This window comes from Abrus precatorius, unplaced genomic scaffold (assembly GCF_003935025.1).
Source record: "Abrus precatorius isolate BTA unplaced genomic scaffold, Abrus_2018 Scaffold9, whole genome shotgun sequence".
Taxonomy (NCBI): domain Eukaryota; kingdom Viridiplantae; phylum Streptophyta; class Magnoliopsida; order Fabales; family Fabaceae; genus Abrus; species Abrus precatorius.
In genome coordinates this window covers 386,756-407,920 of record NW_020874439.1, presented here as the reverse complement: position 1 = coordinate 407,920, position 21,165 = coordinate 386,756, and the positions used below count along the sequence as shown (strand labels likewise).

The window sequence follows — 21,165 nt, the reverse complement described above, 5'->3', positions numbered from 1 at the left end:
AACTAGAATACATTTTCTTTTTATTCCTACTAATAAAAATAGGAGACCTTAGATAATAATCTAAATTATTAGAAAATTAATACCAATTTCTTGATTCAATTGAATCCTATCTTTAGAACTAATATTGATAGGAAAGTAAATAGAAGACTGCCTTAATCAACTAACTTTTTGACCAAAAACTTCACAAAAAGAATTTATAACATATTAGATTAAGTAAATTTAAGAGTGAAAATTTTTAGTAACTAAAATTAGATCATCAACATAGAAAATATGGAAGATTTTAAGACCATTCTTACCAAAACAAAAATGCTTCTTGATACCAATACTTATTTTATATTGAATACAATGGGTTAGATTATTCAAAAAATTAACAAAAAGATACAAAGATAGAAAGTCTTTTTGGTTTAATACCGCTAGAAGGTAAAAAAAATGTGCTAACAATTCATCAATCCAATTGATACACAAAAGCATTAGAAATGCAAGAAAAAACTTAATATGAAAATTTCATGCCAAGCGCAACATTTTCTAAATAATTTTTAATAAAATTCTAATTTAACTTATCATAAATTTTTTCTATACTTTTAATATACTTAAACAAGTGATAATGCTATCAGTACATTGTCTACTTGTAACAAAATTTCATTGATTTTCAAAGATAATTGAAGAAATATTTTCATTCGACTAACCAAAATTTAAGCCATAACTTTATAAATGATATTACATAATGAAATAAGTTTAAACGACTTATTACTTTAGGAGAAATGATTTTAGTAAGTTTAGAATTGTTAGATTAATACTAAGGATTAACAAGGATTTTTTTTTTCCCTCATAAAAGACACATTTGAGATATGACTAAAAGATACGTTTTTTAAGAAGAAACCCAAACCAACATCTCACTAAAACTTAGCTAGGTTTTATTCTCTCCCTTAAAACTTCTTGCGTCTTTTTTAACAAGTTATTTAGTATAATTTGTAAAAATAAAGTTATTAATTTTTAAAACTTATTTTTAAAAAATTATAATAATAGTGTAATCTCTCTTGTGATAAACACTTATTAAACTGTATTTTCAAACCCACAAGTTAAAGACAAAACTGAAAAGGATTTACAAAATTAGATATTAAAGTTGGAACTTGGTTGTTAATTTATATTCCTTGGTTTGTTTTTGGTCGAAATTTATATTCCTCGGTTGAAGTCGTTTTCCACGTTACTATTAACGAGTCCAAGTCCAACCCAACCCAACCCAACCCAACCCACCGTATCCTTTGCTGCATTTAAGGAGTCAGATTTACGGCCCAAAGAAAGTAAAGTGTCTACGTAATTACATTTACTTACATACTAGCGCGTGACCCGTCAACTTCTTTCAAGATTCAGCCTTCATTCCTTTGCCCTTCGTCGTTCCACATTGGGTCATTTCCAACTGTGTCTTTTCATAATCATCCACCACACAACCGAGAACATCGTTATATTTTGCATTACCTATAAAATAGAGTTAAAACTGTGTGTTTTGGAGAGAGGAAGAGAGAGAGAGAGAGGAAGAGAGAGAGAGAGAGAGAGAGAGAGATGGGGCCAGATGCAGGTTCTTTGTCGTCAGTGGAAAAACAAGCAGAACAACTAAGAATAAACGGCAATAACTACTTCAAAAAATATCGTTTTGGAGCTGCCATTGATGCTTACACTGAGGTTTTCTTCCTGTTCTTCCATTTTCTTTTTCATTTTCAGGGTTTTGGTTCTTCCAAGTTTTTATTTTCTCGGTAAAGTTTGAAACTTCCAAGTGTTTGTTTGGTTTCAAGGCAATTACGCTGAGCCCCAATGTTGCAGTGTATTGGACCAATCGTGCAATCTGCCATAGCAAGCGCAAGTATGATTTTCGCGCCTAATCTTTTTTATTTTGTCACTTTCTTTTTGTTTTTTTTTTTAAATTGTTTTGTTTGAGTAAAGTGATATATTTTGCACATTGGTAATGAACCTTGTTGGAATTTAGGCTCCGATTGAATTATTCAAACTCATTTCGCGTTTGTCCCTAACACAGAGAGCAAAAGAAGTGAAGTGGCTTAAAATAATTTAAGGATTGAATCTTGATTTAATTTAAATTATTATTAAATTGAGATTTGAGGTTTCAGGGACTAAAATATCGGTTTCTTTTTATTTTATTTTTTTGAGTTCTTGTTTTGTTATTTTAACTGTTTTATTTATTTCTGGTGCTTGTAGTGACTGGAGAAGAGTAGAGGAAGACTCTCGTCACGCTATTGAGCTGGACAATAATTCGGTTAAGGTCTCTGTAATCTACTTGTTATTTTGTAATTCCTTAAGACTAAAGTAATTCTTTAAGGGAACATGTAAGCCATTCTGTAAGCCTCTAAGAATTATTATTATTGTGTCCCTTAGAGAAAGCCTTGCATTTATTGATTATGGCTAAGAATTGTCATGGTTGTTTAACATCAATGACACAAAATTTGAATGTGTGTTAGGCTTCAAAGATTAAGAAAGATGAATATGAAATAATGAGGATGAACTTTATTATTGAATCAAAAAGATTTTGGATGTTTACACACAATTTTCAGAGCTCTCAGCTTCTATTCAGAGATTGAATCTCCCTTTCTAGAATACAATTTCCCCTCCTCTTATTTCTGTTATCTCCTTCTCCATTTATACTTGTTAGCTAACTAGCTAAACCTTTAAAGGTTGGACCCTTCTTCCTTGCATACACATGCCATATTTTGGGCTTAACTGGGCCTTCATTCAGCAACCATTCACTCTGATTATCTTCTATATTTTCTAGTCTAACAATGTGATTGCGTTTACATGATAATCTTAAAATGAGAGCTGATTCCATAATCCATGGAACCTGTTGGATGACCAAGCACTGCTTAGTTTTTTTGAAAGTGAAAACTGTATAAGCATGCTTTTTTTTTTTCATATGTTTTGCAGTTGAATATTTGGATAGAATCCAAATGCACATGTCATGTGTTTGTGTGATACTATTCCTTCTCTGTTGAACAAAGATGGGAATCAAATCATGATATGAGAAATGTATATTTATGGCTTTGTACAGGTCCAAGTCCAATATTTGAACTATATTTTATTTTTATTTTCCTTTTGCCCACCCGAATCATACAAGAGGCCTTTTCCAAGTGCACCTTTGATATATTTTACCAGGAGAGTTAAGGAATTGGCTTAGTAAATTGATTGCAAAAGAGATATCTGAACAAGTGACAGTGAGATTGTTCAGCTTCCCCATTGGTCTCCTATATTTTTTTGGATTAGAGGCTCTCTCTAACCTGGAAAAAGTTTGGAATTTTGATGCATACGAGTATTTACAAGTTTGACACCTATCAATCCTGTTTCTTCAAAAGATATCTAATGCTTACTTATGCTAGAAAATGAATTACATTCTTGGATTGTGTCATCTCTATTCCCAAGAAGTGTCGGAGTTTGCCAAGATTTTGTCTAGAAATGGTGACATAGACACTGCTTTACCTATATAATGCCATTGTGATTTCTGTCAGTAATAGCAATGTTGTCAACATAAACAATCAATTAATATCATGAGGTGAAGTTGTGATAAAAAATTGAGTGATTTACTTCACTCTTAAGTTATTCCAAATTCTTGGACCATAGTGCTAAATATGTCAAACTACGCCTTAAGAGATTGTTTGAAGTCATAAAAAGATTTCTGGAGATGATAGATTATTCCTGAATACTCCCCCTAAGTAACAAATCTAAGGAGTTGCTCCATATAGACTTCTTTTAGATCACTATAAAGAAGTATTCTTGATGTCATGTTGATAAATGGGTCAATGACAGATTGCAACCATAGAAAGCAATAAACTAACAAAGGTCACCATAGTGCTAAATATGTCAAACTACACCTTAAGAGATTGTTTGAAGTCATAAAAAGATTTTTGGAGATGATAGATTATTCCTGAATACTCCCCCTAAGTAACAAATCTAAGGAGTTGCTCCATATAGACTTCTTTTAGACCACTATAAAGAAAAGTATTCTTGATGTCATGTTGATAAATGGGTCAATGACAGATTGCAACCATAGAAAGCAATAAACTAACAAAGGTCATTTTGGTCACTAGAGATAATATGTCACCATAACCCAAACCAAATATTTCGGTATAGTTTGGCCACCAAATGAGCCTTAAGGTAATCAATATGGCCATTAGGGTCAACCTAGACTGTGTAAATTCAACTGCATCCAACAATATGTTTCACTGGAGGATGATAAATGAGGTCCCAAGCATAGTTACCAATAGCATGCAATTGGAACGCTTTCATGAGTCATGACACTATGTGCATGTTGGTGTAGTGGTGATTGGCTGCCACAGAACTTCAATAGTGGAACATTTTTTATTCACAGGTGTCATAGCCACTTTCGTGGCCCAAAATCTGCATTTGGTGATGCAATTGTTTAGCATAGAGGTGAATGAAAAATTCCATTTTAGGCCTTCAAACTGTGTTGTTTTGTGGTTTTTTTTAGGGTTGAAGTTGTCTTTTTGATATTTATGAAAAGTTAAAAAAACCCTAGCCCTTTCTTTGGGTTTTCAATTTTTCATCCATGCTTTCTCCTCTCTTTTTCCTGTTCAAAACTTATCCTTTTTCTATTTTGAAACCACAGTGGCAGAGCTACCCATCTCCAGTTATTTGCCAGCAACACCCACTCTTTCTCGTCTCTCTTCTCTATCAAAGACTTCTCTCTATTCTTCTTTCTATTTTGTAGTTCTGCTGCCTTTGTTTTGTTATATGTTTTTTGTTATCTATCATTCCCCTTTGCAACCTTTAAACTATTGTTTCTTTCATTATTGTTATTTATTTGTTTATGACTTATTACTTTTTATTGATAATTATGAATATGCCATTAATTTTGAACAATATATATAACATGATATGAAGTGCACACATTCAGAATTGATAACTATTTTTGCCAACTAGAATGAGAAAGAGCATCACCAATGCTAAGGATGAAAACAAAGGATAAAAAGGAAAAAAGACAAGTATAATGAAAAAGAGATAAATGATGATATGTCAAAGCAATATAATGTAGAGGGATTATGAGTGAAGAATATATTTTTTCAAAGAACTATAGGAAGATCGAGCACAAAAGGGAAGGCCAAAGGAGGCAGAGGAGTTGGTACCAGAGGACATGAATTATTTGGAGGAGATGATGTCTAGTGGTTGAAAAACAACAAGAATAGGTAGAAGAGACAAGGGAAACATGATAGACTTAAAACTCCCAAGTGAAGAACAAGACCTTAAAATGGAAATTGACTCAAAGAAAGTAACATAGTCCGAGATAAGATAAGAGTTTGAGAATAAAATTTATAACCTTTTTGAGATTTAGTATAACCACAAAGACATTTTTGAGCATGAGCAGAAAACTTGTCAATTCTTAGACTAGGATTATAAATAAGATAAGTGGATTTAAAGATACAAGAATATAAAGAGTGATGAGAAAACAAGAGAGTCGTGGTATTTGATTGTTTAGAACAGGAGTTGACATATGATTAATAAGATAATAGGTTGCATATCACACTCCAAGACCTACAAAAGGGGAACTGACTCAAAGAAAGTAACAATAGATGAGAGAAAATAACAATTCAGAGTTGGAAAATAACATTTATAATCTTTTTTTGAAATTAAAAGTAACCAAGAAAGACACATTTGTTAGCAGAAGGAAAAAACTTGTTAATTCATGGACTAAGATAATAAGAAAAACAAATCGATCTAAAGACATGAAAAGGTAAATGATGTAAAGAATGATGAGGAAAGAAGATAAAGTATAGTACCTAGTCATTAAGAAGAGAAAATGACATTCTATTAATGAAATAACAGGCAAAGACAGCATCGCTACCATAAACAAGTACTGTAAATGATTTTAATAAGGTGTCTATTCTTTGGGTTTAACAATCTTATTTTGCTAAGGGGTATAGGCATTGAAAATCTAATGTAGAATGCCATGTAAAGTCATAAAGTATGAAAAATATTCATGAGCATTATCGCTACATACAGTGTGAATAATAATACCAATCTGACTTTTAAATTTCATGGTAAAAGTATTGAAAGATTAAAAAAAAAACTTGGATTGATTTTTGATTAACGAAAATAAACATAAATAAAGGTGACAAAATTCCTATAGTCTAAGGAAGATGAAGTACAATTTGGAAACATCTAAATGAATTAAACTAAAATGAAATGCAACTTGAGTATTAGCATGACCACGAAAGGAATTATGGATGTGTTTGTATTATTGACATGATTTAAAAGATGAAGTAGATTGCTTGGAGAGACTCGATATTGTTTGTCGTAACTTTTGAAAATTAGAATAACTTAATTAAACATGAATTATGAGAGGAAGCCCACCACAAAACTAGCATGAGCAAAGTGTTATAGTTGGTAAAGTACATGTGACTCATATCCAATACCAATCATTTATCCTGAAATCTAGTCTTGCAGGAAAACAATCTTTAGTAAAAGATATGACATAGTTCAAAGAGACTAATGGAAGTGGATGAATAGTACTAAGATCTTGAGATTGTGTTTGAGACTCATTTGCCATAGTAATAGATGGTAAATAATCAGAAGGAAAGAGAGAAGAGAAAAGAGACATGTTATTAGTGAGGTGATCAGTAGCCCTAAAATCAAGGACCCATGAACTAAGAGAATGAGAGATGTTGGAGGAAGAATTACTAGTGTGCTCAACATAGGCATTAAAACTTGAGTCTAAATGCTCCTTGTACCGTTGAAGGAAATCATTGTAGGTAAGAGGAGGATCAATAGCCAAATGCTCAACTGAAGTTGTAAACTCTGAAGGAGCAAGTGTAGCTGCCTTGGCAATATTAATAGCTTGAGGTGAACGACCATAGAGCATGCATAATATACCTATCAATGGTGTGTCTCTACTTGTGACAATGGTCACACTTAATAATGTTTGCTTGATTTGCAAGAACAAGCATGGTCACCAATTTGAGAGACTAAAGCAAGAGGCATATCCACATAGCAAAGTTGACCATGTGAAGTCCATGATGGACACAATAGGTGAATTTAAAATCTGATCTGAATATCAGAGTACTCTACCAATAAACCATACAAAGTGAATAACACAATGAGTTTGTGATGGTTTTCAAGTTCTTTACAACTAGAGAAAAGGTAAGACTCCATTTAAGTCTTGAAGAATGCTAGTTACACTACCCAAATATTTGAACATGGGACCATCACATTGTTGAGATTTTGACAAACCTCATAATGGCACCAACTGCCATTTGTGCAGAGTTTTAGCATGCATTCCAAAAGATTCACATGTCTTATGAGGGTAAAGCATTTACTTCAAAGAAGGATGAATACTAGATTTTATGACACTACAAAATTAGACATGAATCTTGCTACACTTGGAATTCAGTGGCATTGATGGACGCCTCTTTTGTAATAAGATGATTGGCATAACCTTGACTCTTAAGCCAAAGTTTGATGTTTGAAGTCCATGTAGCAAAGTTGCTCGAATCCAATTTATTCGTCACGAGTAGGGGAGTAACATAATTACTAAAAAATAGGTGTCTCAACCTTTGAGGGTGGAGGGGATATGCCATGAGTTAGCACGTAAGAGAGAGAAGCTGATGTAAGCCATATTGAAAATACCAAATAGTGGGTATAGAGGTCAAAAAACAATGAACAAAGTACATATCTGGAACCAGCTTGGTCAACACTAGCAGTTCAAGTAGTGGCCAAAAGCATGCTAGACATGTCACCACACTTGGCAATGGATCAAAAAGATGCATGCATGCTATGGTGGCACATGAGTGCATGCCAGACCTTCTATCAAGATGGGTTCAACATGACTAGGTTGGGCGCAAGATGGTAATTCTGATCTAGGGGCTGCAGATAAAAAATGTTACTGAAAAACATGATGTTGGTGGAAATAGTAGCAGCCAGAAATAGGAAGAGATCGAAGATTAGAGATGAGATGATTTTTGAAAATAATGTTCAACAGTAGGCAGTGGGCTCACTGGGTCTTCATGGATTAGGATAACACTCTTTTCAGGTTCTAGATACATGTTAAGAAGGAGAGAGAAATGAGAAGGCACAAAATGAATCCATGTGTTTCAACTATACAGCAGAATTACATAGTGGATGAGTGGAGTATATATTTATATTGATAATCATAATTTCATAAATATAAGAGTAATTACAAAATCTAAGGTTACCTACTTATCATAATTACAAAGATAAACTTTCCACATTACCATAATTACATATAATTACATGTATTTAACAGTTTGAATTAACTTCTACCTTGTTTTATTTGCTCTTCCAGGCCCACTATATGTTAGGTCTTGCATTGCTACAGAGAAAAGAATTTGCTAAAGGAATCTTAGAATTGGAGAAGGTTTGTAGTCATTGAAGCCACTTGTTTCCTATGTCTCTTAAGGAATTGTCACGTGCTGTGGATCACTATATCTGATGTAGTGGTTGAACTCAAATCACCCCTAAAAGAATTAAAAACATTAGATACTGATTAAAATTTGATTTAGGAAAAAATTTTGAATGAGCTTCTTGAATCTCAGGAAGATATTTTGTTAGTTTTTGATCTTGAATGGCCAACTTGTTCTGAAACTGACTCTAATCTCCATAGTATCTGAATTAATGTAGTCAGTAATCTTAGTGAATTTTCCATATTTAAAGTTTATAAACACAGTAACCATTATTTATATGTGATACTTCTTTCTCTTGCTGTCTTAGAAGTTAGGACGTAGAATCCGTGTCTAGTCTTTTGCATGCAATTATCAACATTACACCTGCCTAGCTCTTCAAACATTTAACAAATTTTGTCTGCGTAAAACCTAAATCATAACCTGTTTTCAGTTCTTAGAACAATTAGGATGGCTATCTTGTACAAACTGAAGCAGGCATTCGATTGGAGTTTTAGGTTCATTGATAAAGACTAAATAGTTACTATTATTTCTTCTGACAAGTCTTAGCTTGTTAGGTTATTTTTGTATTTTACCATTTTGATGTTACAGCGGAGCCAGGATTTGTGTGATTCTGTATGGAACTAAATGACCTTTAATGTCTTCATCTCGGGATTTTAATGGTTTCTTTTGGTCTTGATTGTTGTATTTCAGCGTAAAACTTGGGCCTTTGAGATCCAATGCCGTGTGTTAATGGGAATAGAGAAATAGCTGACATATTGATTTTTTTTATCCATATCTTCAACAACATATTAGCTGGACTATGTTAGCCCGAGTATCAGTAGCATATTCTAAGAATTGCTTAAATTTTAATTTGGTATCATAAGCTGATGGCAATAATAAAACACCATTTATTCATTGCTTATTTTCAGAAGTTCCAAATTTTTGTTCAATTTGTTAGAATTTTTTTGTCATATATTTATTCATTATGTTCTCCTAGTAGGATAAGACTTAGTTGTTGTTATTGTTGCATATATTCATCATGTCTTTCATGTTTTTTTGTTTGTCAACCAATTTGCTAATGCATTTAGTTTTGTTTTATGCTCATAGTTTCTTGAATTGCTATGTTATATTGTGATGGGATGCTTCTGCATCTTATTAATGCATGCCATACTATTTAGTAATTATTGCAAACTAGAAGCTAACAGACCTTATGCCCCTCTCTGTCATCAACCAATTAAATTAATGATTTATTAGGCATAAACATTCGCAAGTGCAGAATTTGGCTGTGTTCAACTCAAAATATATGGTAGGAAAGATAACTTTCTTTTAGGTTGTTTTTGATATAAAACATATTTGCAAAATCTTTCTATTGATTTGACATTGGCATATGGTTTTCTTTTTTGTTGCTTATTCCCAATGTTGAGTTTTGCATGCAAATAGGGTTTGCTCTACTATTGTAGATTGGGGTACACAGAGTTCTTGTGCATTCTCTCAGATTACCTGAGCATATCTCCCTTTTGTTTTTTATGTCAGATTCTGTTAAATACAACTTTCTTGCTGAAAAGGTGTTTCTTTCCTTGTGTTTTATGCATGATAAGTTTCTCATGGTTTATGGTCATCATTAATAGGCTTTGGATCTCTGTAGAGGTGCCCATCCTAACAGTTATATGGTAGAGGAGATACAGAAAGAGTTTAGGAACGCAAAATACACACAGTGGGACCTTTCATCTACTAACCGAACAAGGGAATTGCAGTGCTTGAAGTATGTTTCTGTGGTGATTGCTGGACCCATTATCTAAGGGTTATTCATCAGTACTTGATGCTTTGTCTGCATCATATATGTTATTAGTTCGTGTAATTTATTTATTGGCCAGAGGATGATAGATATAATGTTGAGTTATTAATATAAAATGTTTTTGTCTCAGACAAGTTTGTGAGTCTGCTTTATGGCATAAACATTCTCTTGATGTTTCCCAATCGGAAGGACTTACAGAAAATGCTACTGCTGCCTATTTACAACAATTAGAAGTTTTAGAAAGAGTGATTAATAAGGTTGCAGAACCTGACATTCCTACTGAGGTACATGCAACTCGCATCTTATACTATTTATCTTATAACCTTATTGGTTCCCGGAAAATTGCTATATTATTTATCGTGCAAAATGGCTTGTTGAATATTTAAGGTGCCAGATTATCTATGCTGTAGAATTACACTTGATATTTTTCGTGATCCTGTTATAACCCCAAGTGGACTTACATACGAGAGGGCAGTGATTCTTGAGCATCTTGAGAAGGTAAGTTAATTTGTATGTCACATCTTCTAGACCAGATTTTGTAAATTTCATTTTAAGTCATTTTGCAGTCATTTAACTTCTCTAAATTTAGGTCGGTAAGTTTGAGCCTGTCACACGGGAACCTCTTGATCCATCACAGCTAATACCCAACTTGGCAATAAAGGAAGCGGTTCAAGCATTCTTGGATACTCATGGATGGGCATACAAGACATATTAGCCTAAGAACAACTTTGAATTAATTGTGGGTTTTCTTTTCTCGCCCTGCATTTGTAGTGTGGCCAATGGTTTTAGGAGTTTCTCCGCGGTACCATAATTTCGAACATGAGTTATTCTGAAATGTATATATGACTATAGTTTGTTTCCCTGAAAATGTGTACATAGTACTCTAATTGACTCTGAATGCAAAGCATTGCACTTGAAAGAGCACCCTCTATAGTTGCCTAACATGTTCAATGTTTTTCATTGTATACTCTTAATTTTCAAAAAATTAAAATAGTCAGCATTAAGATAAAAGTTTTGCTTTCGTTGAGAGTCGAACTCAAGACCTCCCGCTTACTAAACGGGTGCTCTAACCAACTGAGCTACGAAAGCTTACATGTTAAACGCTTTGCGTGATAGATTGAGTCATTATTGGGTATGTTTTTAGATTTAGAAGGGGTATGAATTTGATGGCATTTTGCGGATTGTTGAACTTTGTAAATCTAGAAAAGAAAAATAAAAATTGAAATATTCACTTGTATGGGTTTGAATTATGGTATGAAGCTAGGCAACCAAACTGAAAGGGCCCAAGTTTAATGCCTGGACACATAAAGGGAAATGTTTTACCTTGGCAAGGAAGTAAATGTTTAATGATGGTTAAATTGATGTCAAACTAGTGGTAAAAAAATATTTATATTACAAACTATATGAAATAATAAATTAACATAAAATAATCATATATATATATATAAGATAAAAAAATTATAATATACAGTTAAATAATAATAATAATTTAACGTAAATATTATGTATAAGCTTTTTTTTAAAAAAATTGCACTTTTTTTTTTATCAATTATATCTTATTTTGGACCAATGTCATTAGTTGTTTTATTTACTTTTTACTCCACTGATGATAAGTTATTCAGACTAATAAATTTCACTAATTCCAATCACACCTGTTGGTCTAGTTTGATTTTAATAATTATAATCTCAAGTTATCAATGAAAAATAGACTTTAATTTAAAGTAAAGATGGATAAAGTCTTATTTTACACATTTTCTCACTTTAGAGAAGGTCAATTCAACAAACTCAATTGAAAGAGAAACATAAGTTCATTTAAAGAAAAGAAATCAAAGAAAAGAAATTAAAAGTACTGTATTTGGCAACATGAACTTATAGCTTACTTGTGAGTTATAACTTGATAAATTAGTAGAATTGTTTAGTAATAACAAAATAGAAAGAACTTATAACCATTGTAAGATAGCTTTAAAAAAGTTTGGTAAAACAACATCCAACTTATAACTTAATAATTTTATGTCAATTTATATTTATTTTTAAAACAAGTTACACATAGATACAAATCTTAAATCTATAAACTTTTAATTATAAGTTAAGTACTTTCAATTAGTTAATCAACTATAAGCTTTAATTACAACTTTTAACTAGGGTTGTAAATAGATTGGATTGACATAGAAGTAATCTAAATTTATTTTAAATCCATATATTTGGATTGAATTTTAAACTAATTTATTTTATTAATTTAAATTAATTTTAAAATTTAAATTTGGTTTAGAACCAATTTTGATTTAACGAACCCAAACTAATCTCTCCTCTACCAATGTCCTTATATTTTTTGGGCTTTATTCTAAAATATGTTCAAAATACACCAAGACCCAACAACAATAAGGCCAACATAGAAAAATGACAATGAACAAAAAAAAATTATAATAACAAGAAGTTAGTTTATCATTGGATTGAAGTGTTAAGACAAGAAAGGTGTTTTCAAACTATGATAGGATAGTGTTTTCATGCAGGGCTTGGGAAATAGAAGAGGAAAGAAGGATTAAAGTATCAGGTTGTACTAAAAATTTGGATTTTAAAACTAGTTTAGCTTTGATTATAAATTAAACATATATGGATTTTTCGCTAAATCCTACTTTTTAGCTAGTATTACCAAATAGAGCCAAGATGATATAATAAATCCTTTATTAGAAACATATATGAATCAATTTTTTTTAGTTTGCAATAAATAAGTTTTCTTGAGTAAAATGAAATAATAAACATTTAAAATCATGACAAAATTTATTCAAATTTGTATAAATAAACAAATAAAATAAGAATTTATCAATTACTGTTGATAACACTATTGGCACCAAATACCTCATTAATTTTGTTGATGCCTGTAGTAAGCATATATAGATTTAAAATATAATTCGACTATTCATTCCTTAGAATTTTTAGGTGCGTTAAATATCCTATTATCCTCTTGTTACTCTCGTAAATTTGTCTCATATCCATCACGATTTTGCAAATTCTAGTATAATTTTTTTTTTTGCAAATTTAGTTTCTTAAAGTATAAGCACACTAATAAGGAGCATGGTTAAGCTTGTTTAGGCATGTTGGTTTCAACATAGGCATGCTTGATTAACTAAGCATGGACATATTCATGATACCATGGGCATGCATGCTTAATTCCTTGAACATGGTCATAAACTTTTGTTTTTTTCTTCAAAATGCATTCTTAATTATTTTTATCCATATGTAATCAGCTTAAATGATTGAGAATTGCATAAAATTTTTAAAATAAACTTACATAAATAATAAATAATGATTTATCGATAACAAAATGTCTATGTTAGGTCATTACATATACTTTGGCCAATATCTTGTGACTTGGTTGTGCAAACAAATGCTTGTTGTCAATATGTCAAATACAAATGAAGAATACAATTACATGTGTAGTTGTAATAAAATAAATGGGACATGATCTTCATATACTAGTATAAGTTTAAAAACTTCTACACTCATTTTAAACTTTTTATTTAATTTACATATAACAAGTGTAAAAATTTTTAGACTTGTACTATTATGAAAATATCCTTTCCTAAAATAGATTAGATAACTTCTTTACTTACAAAGCTATAACACTTAATTACTTTTCTTCCTACTATATTTATAAATTCTCTTGTTATCAATAGAACTAAAACTTTGAGCTTGATTTATTCTTTGTTTGTGAGATGGTTCTAGCAAGTATCCATTCATCATATTCTAATCACTATCCAACCAAACTGCAAAACCTGTCAATGGACTCACAAAAGCCGCCTCCAACGCTAGGTTTACTATTTTTAAGGCCAAACTTAGCTTAAACTTGAAGTATCTATGAAGTTGAAAGGGGATGTTAAAGTATTTATATTAGTTATTATCCAATTTACTTAATGTTTTTAATATTTATTAGCAATTTGTTATCACAAAACTGATTTAGTTTCTTACTTTCGTCACACTACATATAAAAATTGACCTTAGTTAAAAGAAATTGATTACAATTCATTCACTCAATATCTGTCTTATTTTTCATTCTATAATTAGCTCTCATTCTATCTTTGAAATTTAAATCTCCCTTGTATTTAACCTCTTCTTTTCATGTCTTTTTCTTCTTCTTGTTTTTCCCTGTTGAATCTATTTCAGTAGTGAACTCTTAATAAACTACAAACACTTTGCAATGGATCAATACACTAATTCATACTCCTCTCCTCAGTTATAATATGTTTTGTTTGTATCATTTATACTTTTAGAACATAAAAAATATTTATTTTTTATTTAATACTTTAATAAATGAAATAAAAATAGAAATAAAAAATAAAATTTACCTTATTTTGACAAAAAAAAAAAGAATTTATTTAAAAGATCTTGTATATTTTAAAAGTAGATTATTGGATGATTAATAAGTATAATCCAGAGCATCAATAAGTTTAACCAATGACATTTAAGAAAAAAGAAGACTTTGCAACAAGCTTATAGTACAGTTTGTCCACATAAGTCTAAGATTTATGTGAGAGGATGTCATTATTCCTATACCCAGTAATTGGATGAGTTGTATATTAAGTCCTACATAGTGACAAAGACCAAAAGAAAACAACAAAAAATAAGAGAAATGAAGACTTTGCAACAAGTTTATAGTACAATTTACATCTACATAACACTAGGATATATGTGAGAGAATGTCATTATTCCTGTACCCATTAATTAGATGAGTTCTAAACTATTTTTATTTTTATTTTTTTGTCGATAGATGAGTTGTATACTAAGTCCTACATACTGAGCTATACCAAAAGAAAACAACAGAAAGAAGAGAATTTGGTTCCTTGTGAGTCGTGTAGTGATATTTGCTAAGTATATAAGTGATATTTTCACCATTCATTTTCTTTCTATCTATCTTTGTTTTTTTCTAAGTGAATTTGATTCCTTGTGAGTTGCGAAGTGATATTTTGTGGGTTCATTTTCTTTCCTTTTATCCTTTTTGTAAGTTCCTTGCTCCATATGGGTCTTTCCTCTAGTTCTTTTTTATCACGCCACGACAACAATTACCCATTGAAAGAGGAATAAGAGATAACTTCCCTATTTCAGCCACCTACATAGAAGCCATATTCTGTTTCGTGGTCGTTACAACATGTTGTATCTGTGACTTACGATATTTGCAATTTGATTCGAGAGTCCCACATCGATCCTTAACTGTAAGCATTTGGCATTCAATGATTTATACTATTTTTAAGATTAAATGATTTATGCTTATGGCATGCTAATTTAACTCTCTCTAAACCAAGTCCCATATGTGCGTACGCGAATGAAAAATAATTATATTAGCTTCTCATAAATTAGTTACAGTCTAAAAATACTAAAGGTCCCATAACAAAAACAAAAACATGAATTTAATTACATTGACCTCTCTCTTAAAGTTAACAATAATTACACTTATACTCCACTCATTTGAAAATTTATACAAACTTTTCTTATTTGATATCTTAATTTTATACATTGTCAACCATTGTTTTTAAAGAACTACACATCTACTTCATTGTAAGAATTATACAGCAAACATTCTTAAAAATAACAAAACAAGAAAATTTGATGTAATTTTTTTATAAAAGAAGACGTAAATGTAATTAGTTTGCATTAGTAAAAACAAAATAGAATTTCACTTGATGTGCTTGTTAAATTTATTTTGATCTTTGTAACAATTTTTTAAATTAAACAGAGATTAGGAACTTTTGAGGAAAAAAAATTGTTCAACAACCATAAAAATTGAGTTGGAATGGAAAAAAAAAAGTTCTTTCCTCTTCATTTTCTTTTTCAATTTTTTAGGGTCACAAGAGATTTAAAAAGAATAAACTCTCACTTTAGTTCTTAAAATATGTAATTTGACTAAAGTGAATTATCAAAATTTAAAATTTTAGTTCATAAAATTAACAATAGTCAATCACATTAGTCATTGCCATTAAAAGATATTAAAATTAGATAACAAAGTTAATGATTTACTTACGTTAAATAACACGTGACGGTTTTGACTTAAAATAATGTTGTTTTAAAATTTTTTAAAAATAGTTTATTTTTATTTCTGACTTTTAATATTTTTGAGCAATGAAGTTCCTTACTATCTTCTTTTTTTTTTCGCCTTCTTTCACGACGTCTTTTTCATTTCTTCGATTACCGCTGCAAAGGACTACAAAGTGTAAGAATGATGAAACCAACATTTCTAACGTGTTTGAGAGTAACTACAGCAACATCTCTCATTGTAGCCTAAGAGGTTATAAATTCCAAAAGAATTATTGTAAAGGGATATAAGAATTTCACAAGTGAAAGCTTTTGAAATATGAGGGAAATAAAAAAGTCCTAAGGTGACAAATTTGAGACCCCTTCACTGAATCGATCACAATTAGTTCTCCGTTACATATTTGAAATTTGAATATGGTAATTCAGTTGAAAAAAAAAAAAAAGACGAAAGACTTTTACAGCGTAAATATCATTACACCATTATTAAAAAAAGACACCATGGAAAAAAACGAAAAAAGACCTTATTATCTGAAAAAGTTAAAATAAAGGATAAAATAAACTATTTTTAAAATATTATAAAATGACGTCCTTTTATATCAAAAATGAATTAATACGTGTCATTTAATAAGACATATCATCACTCTATTATTCAATTTTAACATTTTTTAATGGTAAAGTCTAACCTAATTAACAATCTCTAATTTTAGGAACTAAGAATTTAAATTCAAAATTCAAAAGATTAATATGAATAACTTCACATGTTTAAAATGAAGATTTACTTAATTTAAATATGAAAAAAGATAGATAACATATAAGCTCAATTTCTCATGGGGAGAGAGCTAGCTAAACAATAAATCAATAATAAAATAATGGAATTGTGTTGTTATTCAGAATTGAAAGTATGAAACTAGTTATTCACAGTGATTCTTCTTGCTCCCCTTACACGGAATGTGATTAATTTATTTAAGCCATGTACAAGTTGGTGTTTGTCATGGTTGGTTAAACAGTACAGTGCAGTATTACCATGGAAAGCATGAAAGCATAAAGTCCTTCACTGAATTTGTTTGTTTTCCATCTTAATCTTCTCCAAAACAGTTAACAAAGTAAAAATAGAGATGATATAAACAACTAAAACTAAAAAATGTTTTTAAGCCCAAATACCCAACTTGTTGAATTTTTTGAATAATAATTTGGAGGCAAAGAGAATATGACTTCACTTTATTGAGTCACTAACTGATGAACACGAGGATGACTTTGTTAAGAAAAAAAGAATGTACAAAATTGGTGATGAGACAGAATTGCTGACTGATTTTAACTTTGAAAAACTTAAAAATGTCTGAAGACAGACAGATGCAGAATATACGATTTAATGTACCTAGAGAGAGTGCACAAGACACATTATGCAGTGTGTGTGATATTAACAACCCTGTTCAATCTCTCAAGAATTCCACTAGCTTTTCTCTTAGCCCTTGATGTTCCATTCTGTGCTAGCTCAGAGATTGTTCTGTGGGTATTCTCCTCTTCTTTTATTTCCTTCAACTTTGATCTATCATACAGGCAAATAGTTTGAAGGATTGCAACACAATTCTCCTTGTTGCGCTCGCAAGAGCTCTCTCTGATAATGCTTAGCAAACTAGGAACAGCTCCAAGCTCTCCCATGTCATGAACAGCCTTCTGGTGACTTGAAAGCAAAGCAAGGATAGCCAGTAATTCATCCACATGAATCCGATTCTTTATCTTTGTCAAAATCACCCTCACCCCGCCATCCTTAACCGCTCTTGCCTTGTTCTCATGCATTACACATAAGTTAAAAATTGCTGAAGCAACATCCTTCATTGCTAAGGGATTCCCTTCTTCCAAGAGGTCAATTAATGGCTTTAAGGCACCGGATTTACCAACAAGTTCCTTGTTTGATTCAAGAGCTGACAAAGTGAAAAGTGCTGCTGCAGCATTGCTTCTTGTTTCAATTGTTCCAGATCTCAATGCTTTCATAAGGAGTGGAATTACCATTGGAGTTTCAGCGACTAGTTTCTTGTTGTTGTCATGGATAGAGATATTGAGAAGTGTTGTGATCACATCTTCTTGGAGATCAGGGTGAATGCTACTAAAAGAATCACTCCCACAAATTGGCTTAAGCAATTGGGGAATAGCATCCGCAGAATCACAAAATAGTACCCGGAAACAAGGGTGCTTCTTTGTCAACAAGCGAAGTTCTTTAGCAGCTGCTTTCTGATCAGAGAGTGTTGAAGACATTTTCTTAAGCAAACAAAGAAAATGGTCTCTGTCAGCTTCTTTTAGACCTTCCTCATCAATATAGTTGACAGTATTGGACAACTCAATCCCTTGGTTCTTAGACCATTGTTCTATCATTTCCTTTATTAGTTGATTTGGTGTAAGCACAGTGTGTGAGAGGACTTGATGGGTTCGAGGGCATGTCCTATTTCCAGCATTCAGCCATTTTTGAATGAAAGGTCTATCATATGTCTGCAAAATTGAAACCATAAGGATGTCACATATTAACAATCAATAGAGGGTGATGAAATGAACAATTTTTCTGCTGCATGCTCAAAGGCACGTGATAAGAAATTAATAAGTAATTTTTTTTTAAATTATAACATTTAATATTATCAATATATTGTATTCTGTAATATCCTGTGATTTCCATGAAAAACTTATTATACATAGGTTATTGTTGGTTACATGTTAAAAAAACCGTTAAACGAATCATGGTTCAAAATTAGACTAGGAAAAAATCTGCACAGTCTCCAATTGTTCCAAATCATAACTGATTCTCTTGAAACCAATTAGAAGTATCAATGCACAGAAAAAGGCAAAGAACAGAAAGATAAAGAGTGGTGGTTAGGGTGGGGAAAGGCATCACAGTAGAAATTTGAAAAAGAAAAAAGAAGAAGCCAAGAACACTAGAATTTAATTATTCCCTTTTTAGAAAACCAGTCAAAAGTTCTACACAAAGATACAATCACCACCGCCACTCACTCACTCACTCCAGAATCACGTTTATGGACAAAGAATATTATTCTTTTTTTCACCTCCCACTCTTTCTCTTTCCATCCACAAAGACTATCATAGATATATTATTAAATAGCCCTTTTTCTTTTTCCTCTTTTTTGTTTTATGAAACGTACATTTGAAACATAAATGCAGTAAAGCTAACAACATAAATAAAGAGAAGCTCGCAGAAGTTCAGCAAATCAAACAAAAAGTACTTGACATTGCACTCTTACATTGACAGCGATGTAAAGCATTTAAACAAGAAAAAAAAAAAAAAAACTGTTTGGTTTGAAAGAAAAAGAAGAGCAAAGAGAAAGCTGCAATGCCAAATGTTGAAGCGCTTCACATATATTAAAATAAATAATATGAACTATATTATGTATTTCATAGAATAGATAATAGATATCTCTAAGGTTCTGGACTAGACGAGGAAAGAACTGAATATATTCCCTTTTTATCTTTCCCATACCTTTTGAGTCACTTACATAGAATAAAGTACAGAAATTCCAGCAAAAGAGATGGACAAAAGGCCAAAAACCAGAATCCACATCTTCACTTTAGTTAAATTCAATTCCGAAAAAAAAAAAAAAAAACCCATTTTTTGTTTATAACTTTTAAGCCCTTTTTGTCATTGTAGGATAATTCTTCACCTTACATTGCAGGGTACCCAGATATTTATTAAAAAACATAATAACAACAACAACCACCCAGTTTGATTTAATTTAATTTAATTTTTCCTTCTGCTTCCAACATTTTCCCAGAAACCAAACCAAACACAGCAAATTATAATTATCATTATTAATATTATTATTAGTACAACACTCTAAATTCTGACACTAACCTGACAAGAAGCCACAATGACAGGATCTCTCATCAATTCCTTGGAAAGAGGACACTTGAATTCATCAGGGCAACAAGTGACAGTGTTGTTATGAAGCTTCAAAGACAGTGATGACCTCTTTTTGAGCTTCAACTCCTTGAGAACACAGAGAGATTCCATGGCTTGATCAATGGTCTCAGCGCTACAATCCTCATCATCAACAATGGACTTGACAAGCCTCTGCAGTTCTCTCTTCAACTCTATGGCCTTCTTCACCATCACCTCCGGATCAGAGTCCAAGACCCCAGGCTTAGCCATGTGATGATGATGAAGATGAAGATGATCCCAATGGAATGGATCAGACCCAAAGCCTTCAACTTTGAATTGAAACAAACACAAAAGGTTGAATATATTCAAAATTTGGTTCACAGAATGAAGAAACAGAGAATATCAGTGGAAACACTCTGTTTCATCTTCATTTTTTAAAAGAAAAGAAATTCGTATGTGTGAATCTCTCTCTCTCTCTCTCTCTCTCTCTGTGCCGGTTTGGCCTCTTTTATTACTCTGCTGGCTTCTATTCTCAGTAACATTTAACTGTTGAGAGGAAAACAAGGACAATACCATAAAGACACTAACTCATAACTCCACCTTAGTTTCCTCTCACTAGACTTTATTTTTTTCTTATGGGTCTTAAAGAACAAGAAACCCGTTTAAATAATTTTTAAAAAGTCTTTAATTATTTTTAATAAATTTATTATATGCTTTATTAAAATAATTTTTTAAATAATAAAAATTATTGAATAAATGTTTAATTTGAATATCATCTAAGACACATCATAAAAATTTATTTAAAATTTTATACCGAAAATAATTAACAATTTATATTAAATATACATTTAATAATATAATTTTTAATGAAAATCCATTTTAATTATTAATTAATGTCTTGACACGTGTTAATATATATGCCTTTTTAATGTCTTACTTCCTTGGTGTGAGCATAATTGATCCGCAAGTCATTCACTCAAAAACAGGAGAAAGAAAAAAAAATGGTTATATTCTTCTAGTCTTACCCTCCACGTTTCACAATTCACATGGTCTTT

The 21,165-nt window shown here is 31.3% G+C and overlaps 2 protein-coding genes and 1 non-coding gene across 3 annotated transcripts; 1 reads left to right on the top strand and 2 right to left on the bottom strand.

Annotated features, from left to right (window-relative positions):
- The first annotated feature begins 1,392 nt into the window (after nucleotides 1–1,392).
- LOC113850519 (E3 ubiquitin-protein ligase CHIP-like) lies at nucleotides 1,393–11,068 on the top strand. Its single transcript, XM_027481083.1, has 8 exons — nucleotides 1,393–1,680; nucleotides 1,791–1,858; nucleotides 2,209–2,272; nucleotides 8,315–8,386; nucleotides 10,040–10,173; nucleotides 10,337–10,490; nucleotides 10,594–10,704; nucleotides 10,796–11,068. Exons 1-8 carry the CDS (start codon nucleotides 1,561–1,563, stop codon nucleotides 10,919–10,921), a joined length of 849 nt encoding a protein of 282 aa, XP_027336884.1. The 5' UTR covers nucleotides 1,393–1,560; the 3' UTR covers nucleotides 10,922–11,068.
- A 153-nt stretch (nucleotides 11,069–11,221) lies between these two features.
- TRNAT-AGU lies at nucleotides 11,222–11,295 on the bottom strand. The gene has a single exon. It is a non-coding gene; the product is annotated as a tRNA-Thr (tRNA).
- A 6,167-nt stretch (nucleotides 11,296–17,462) lies between these two features.
- Nucleotides 17,463–20,630, bottom strand: LOC113850161 (U-box domain-containing protein 9). Its single transcript, XM_027480562.1, has 2 exons — nucleotides 20,084–20,630; nucleotides 17,463–18,714 (listed from the first exon to the last, which is right to left on the bottom strand). The coding sequence occupies exons 1-2, from the start codon at nucleotides 20,378–20,380 to the stop codon at nucleotides 17,629–17,631; spliced, it is 1,383 nt and encodes a 460-aa protein (XP_027336363.1). The 5' UTR covers nucleotides 20,381–20,630; the 3' UTR covers nucleotides 17,463–17,628.
- Nucleotides 20,631–21,165: the final 535 nt, after the last annotated feature.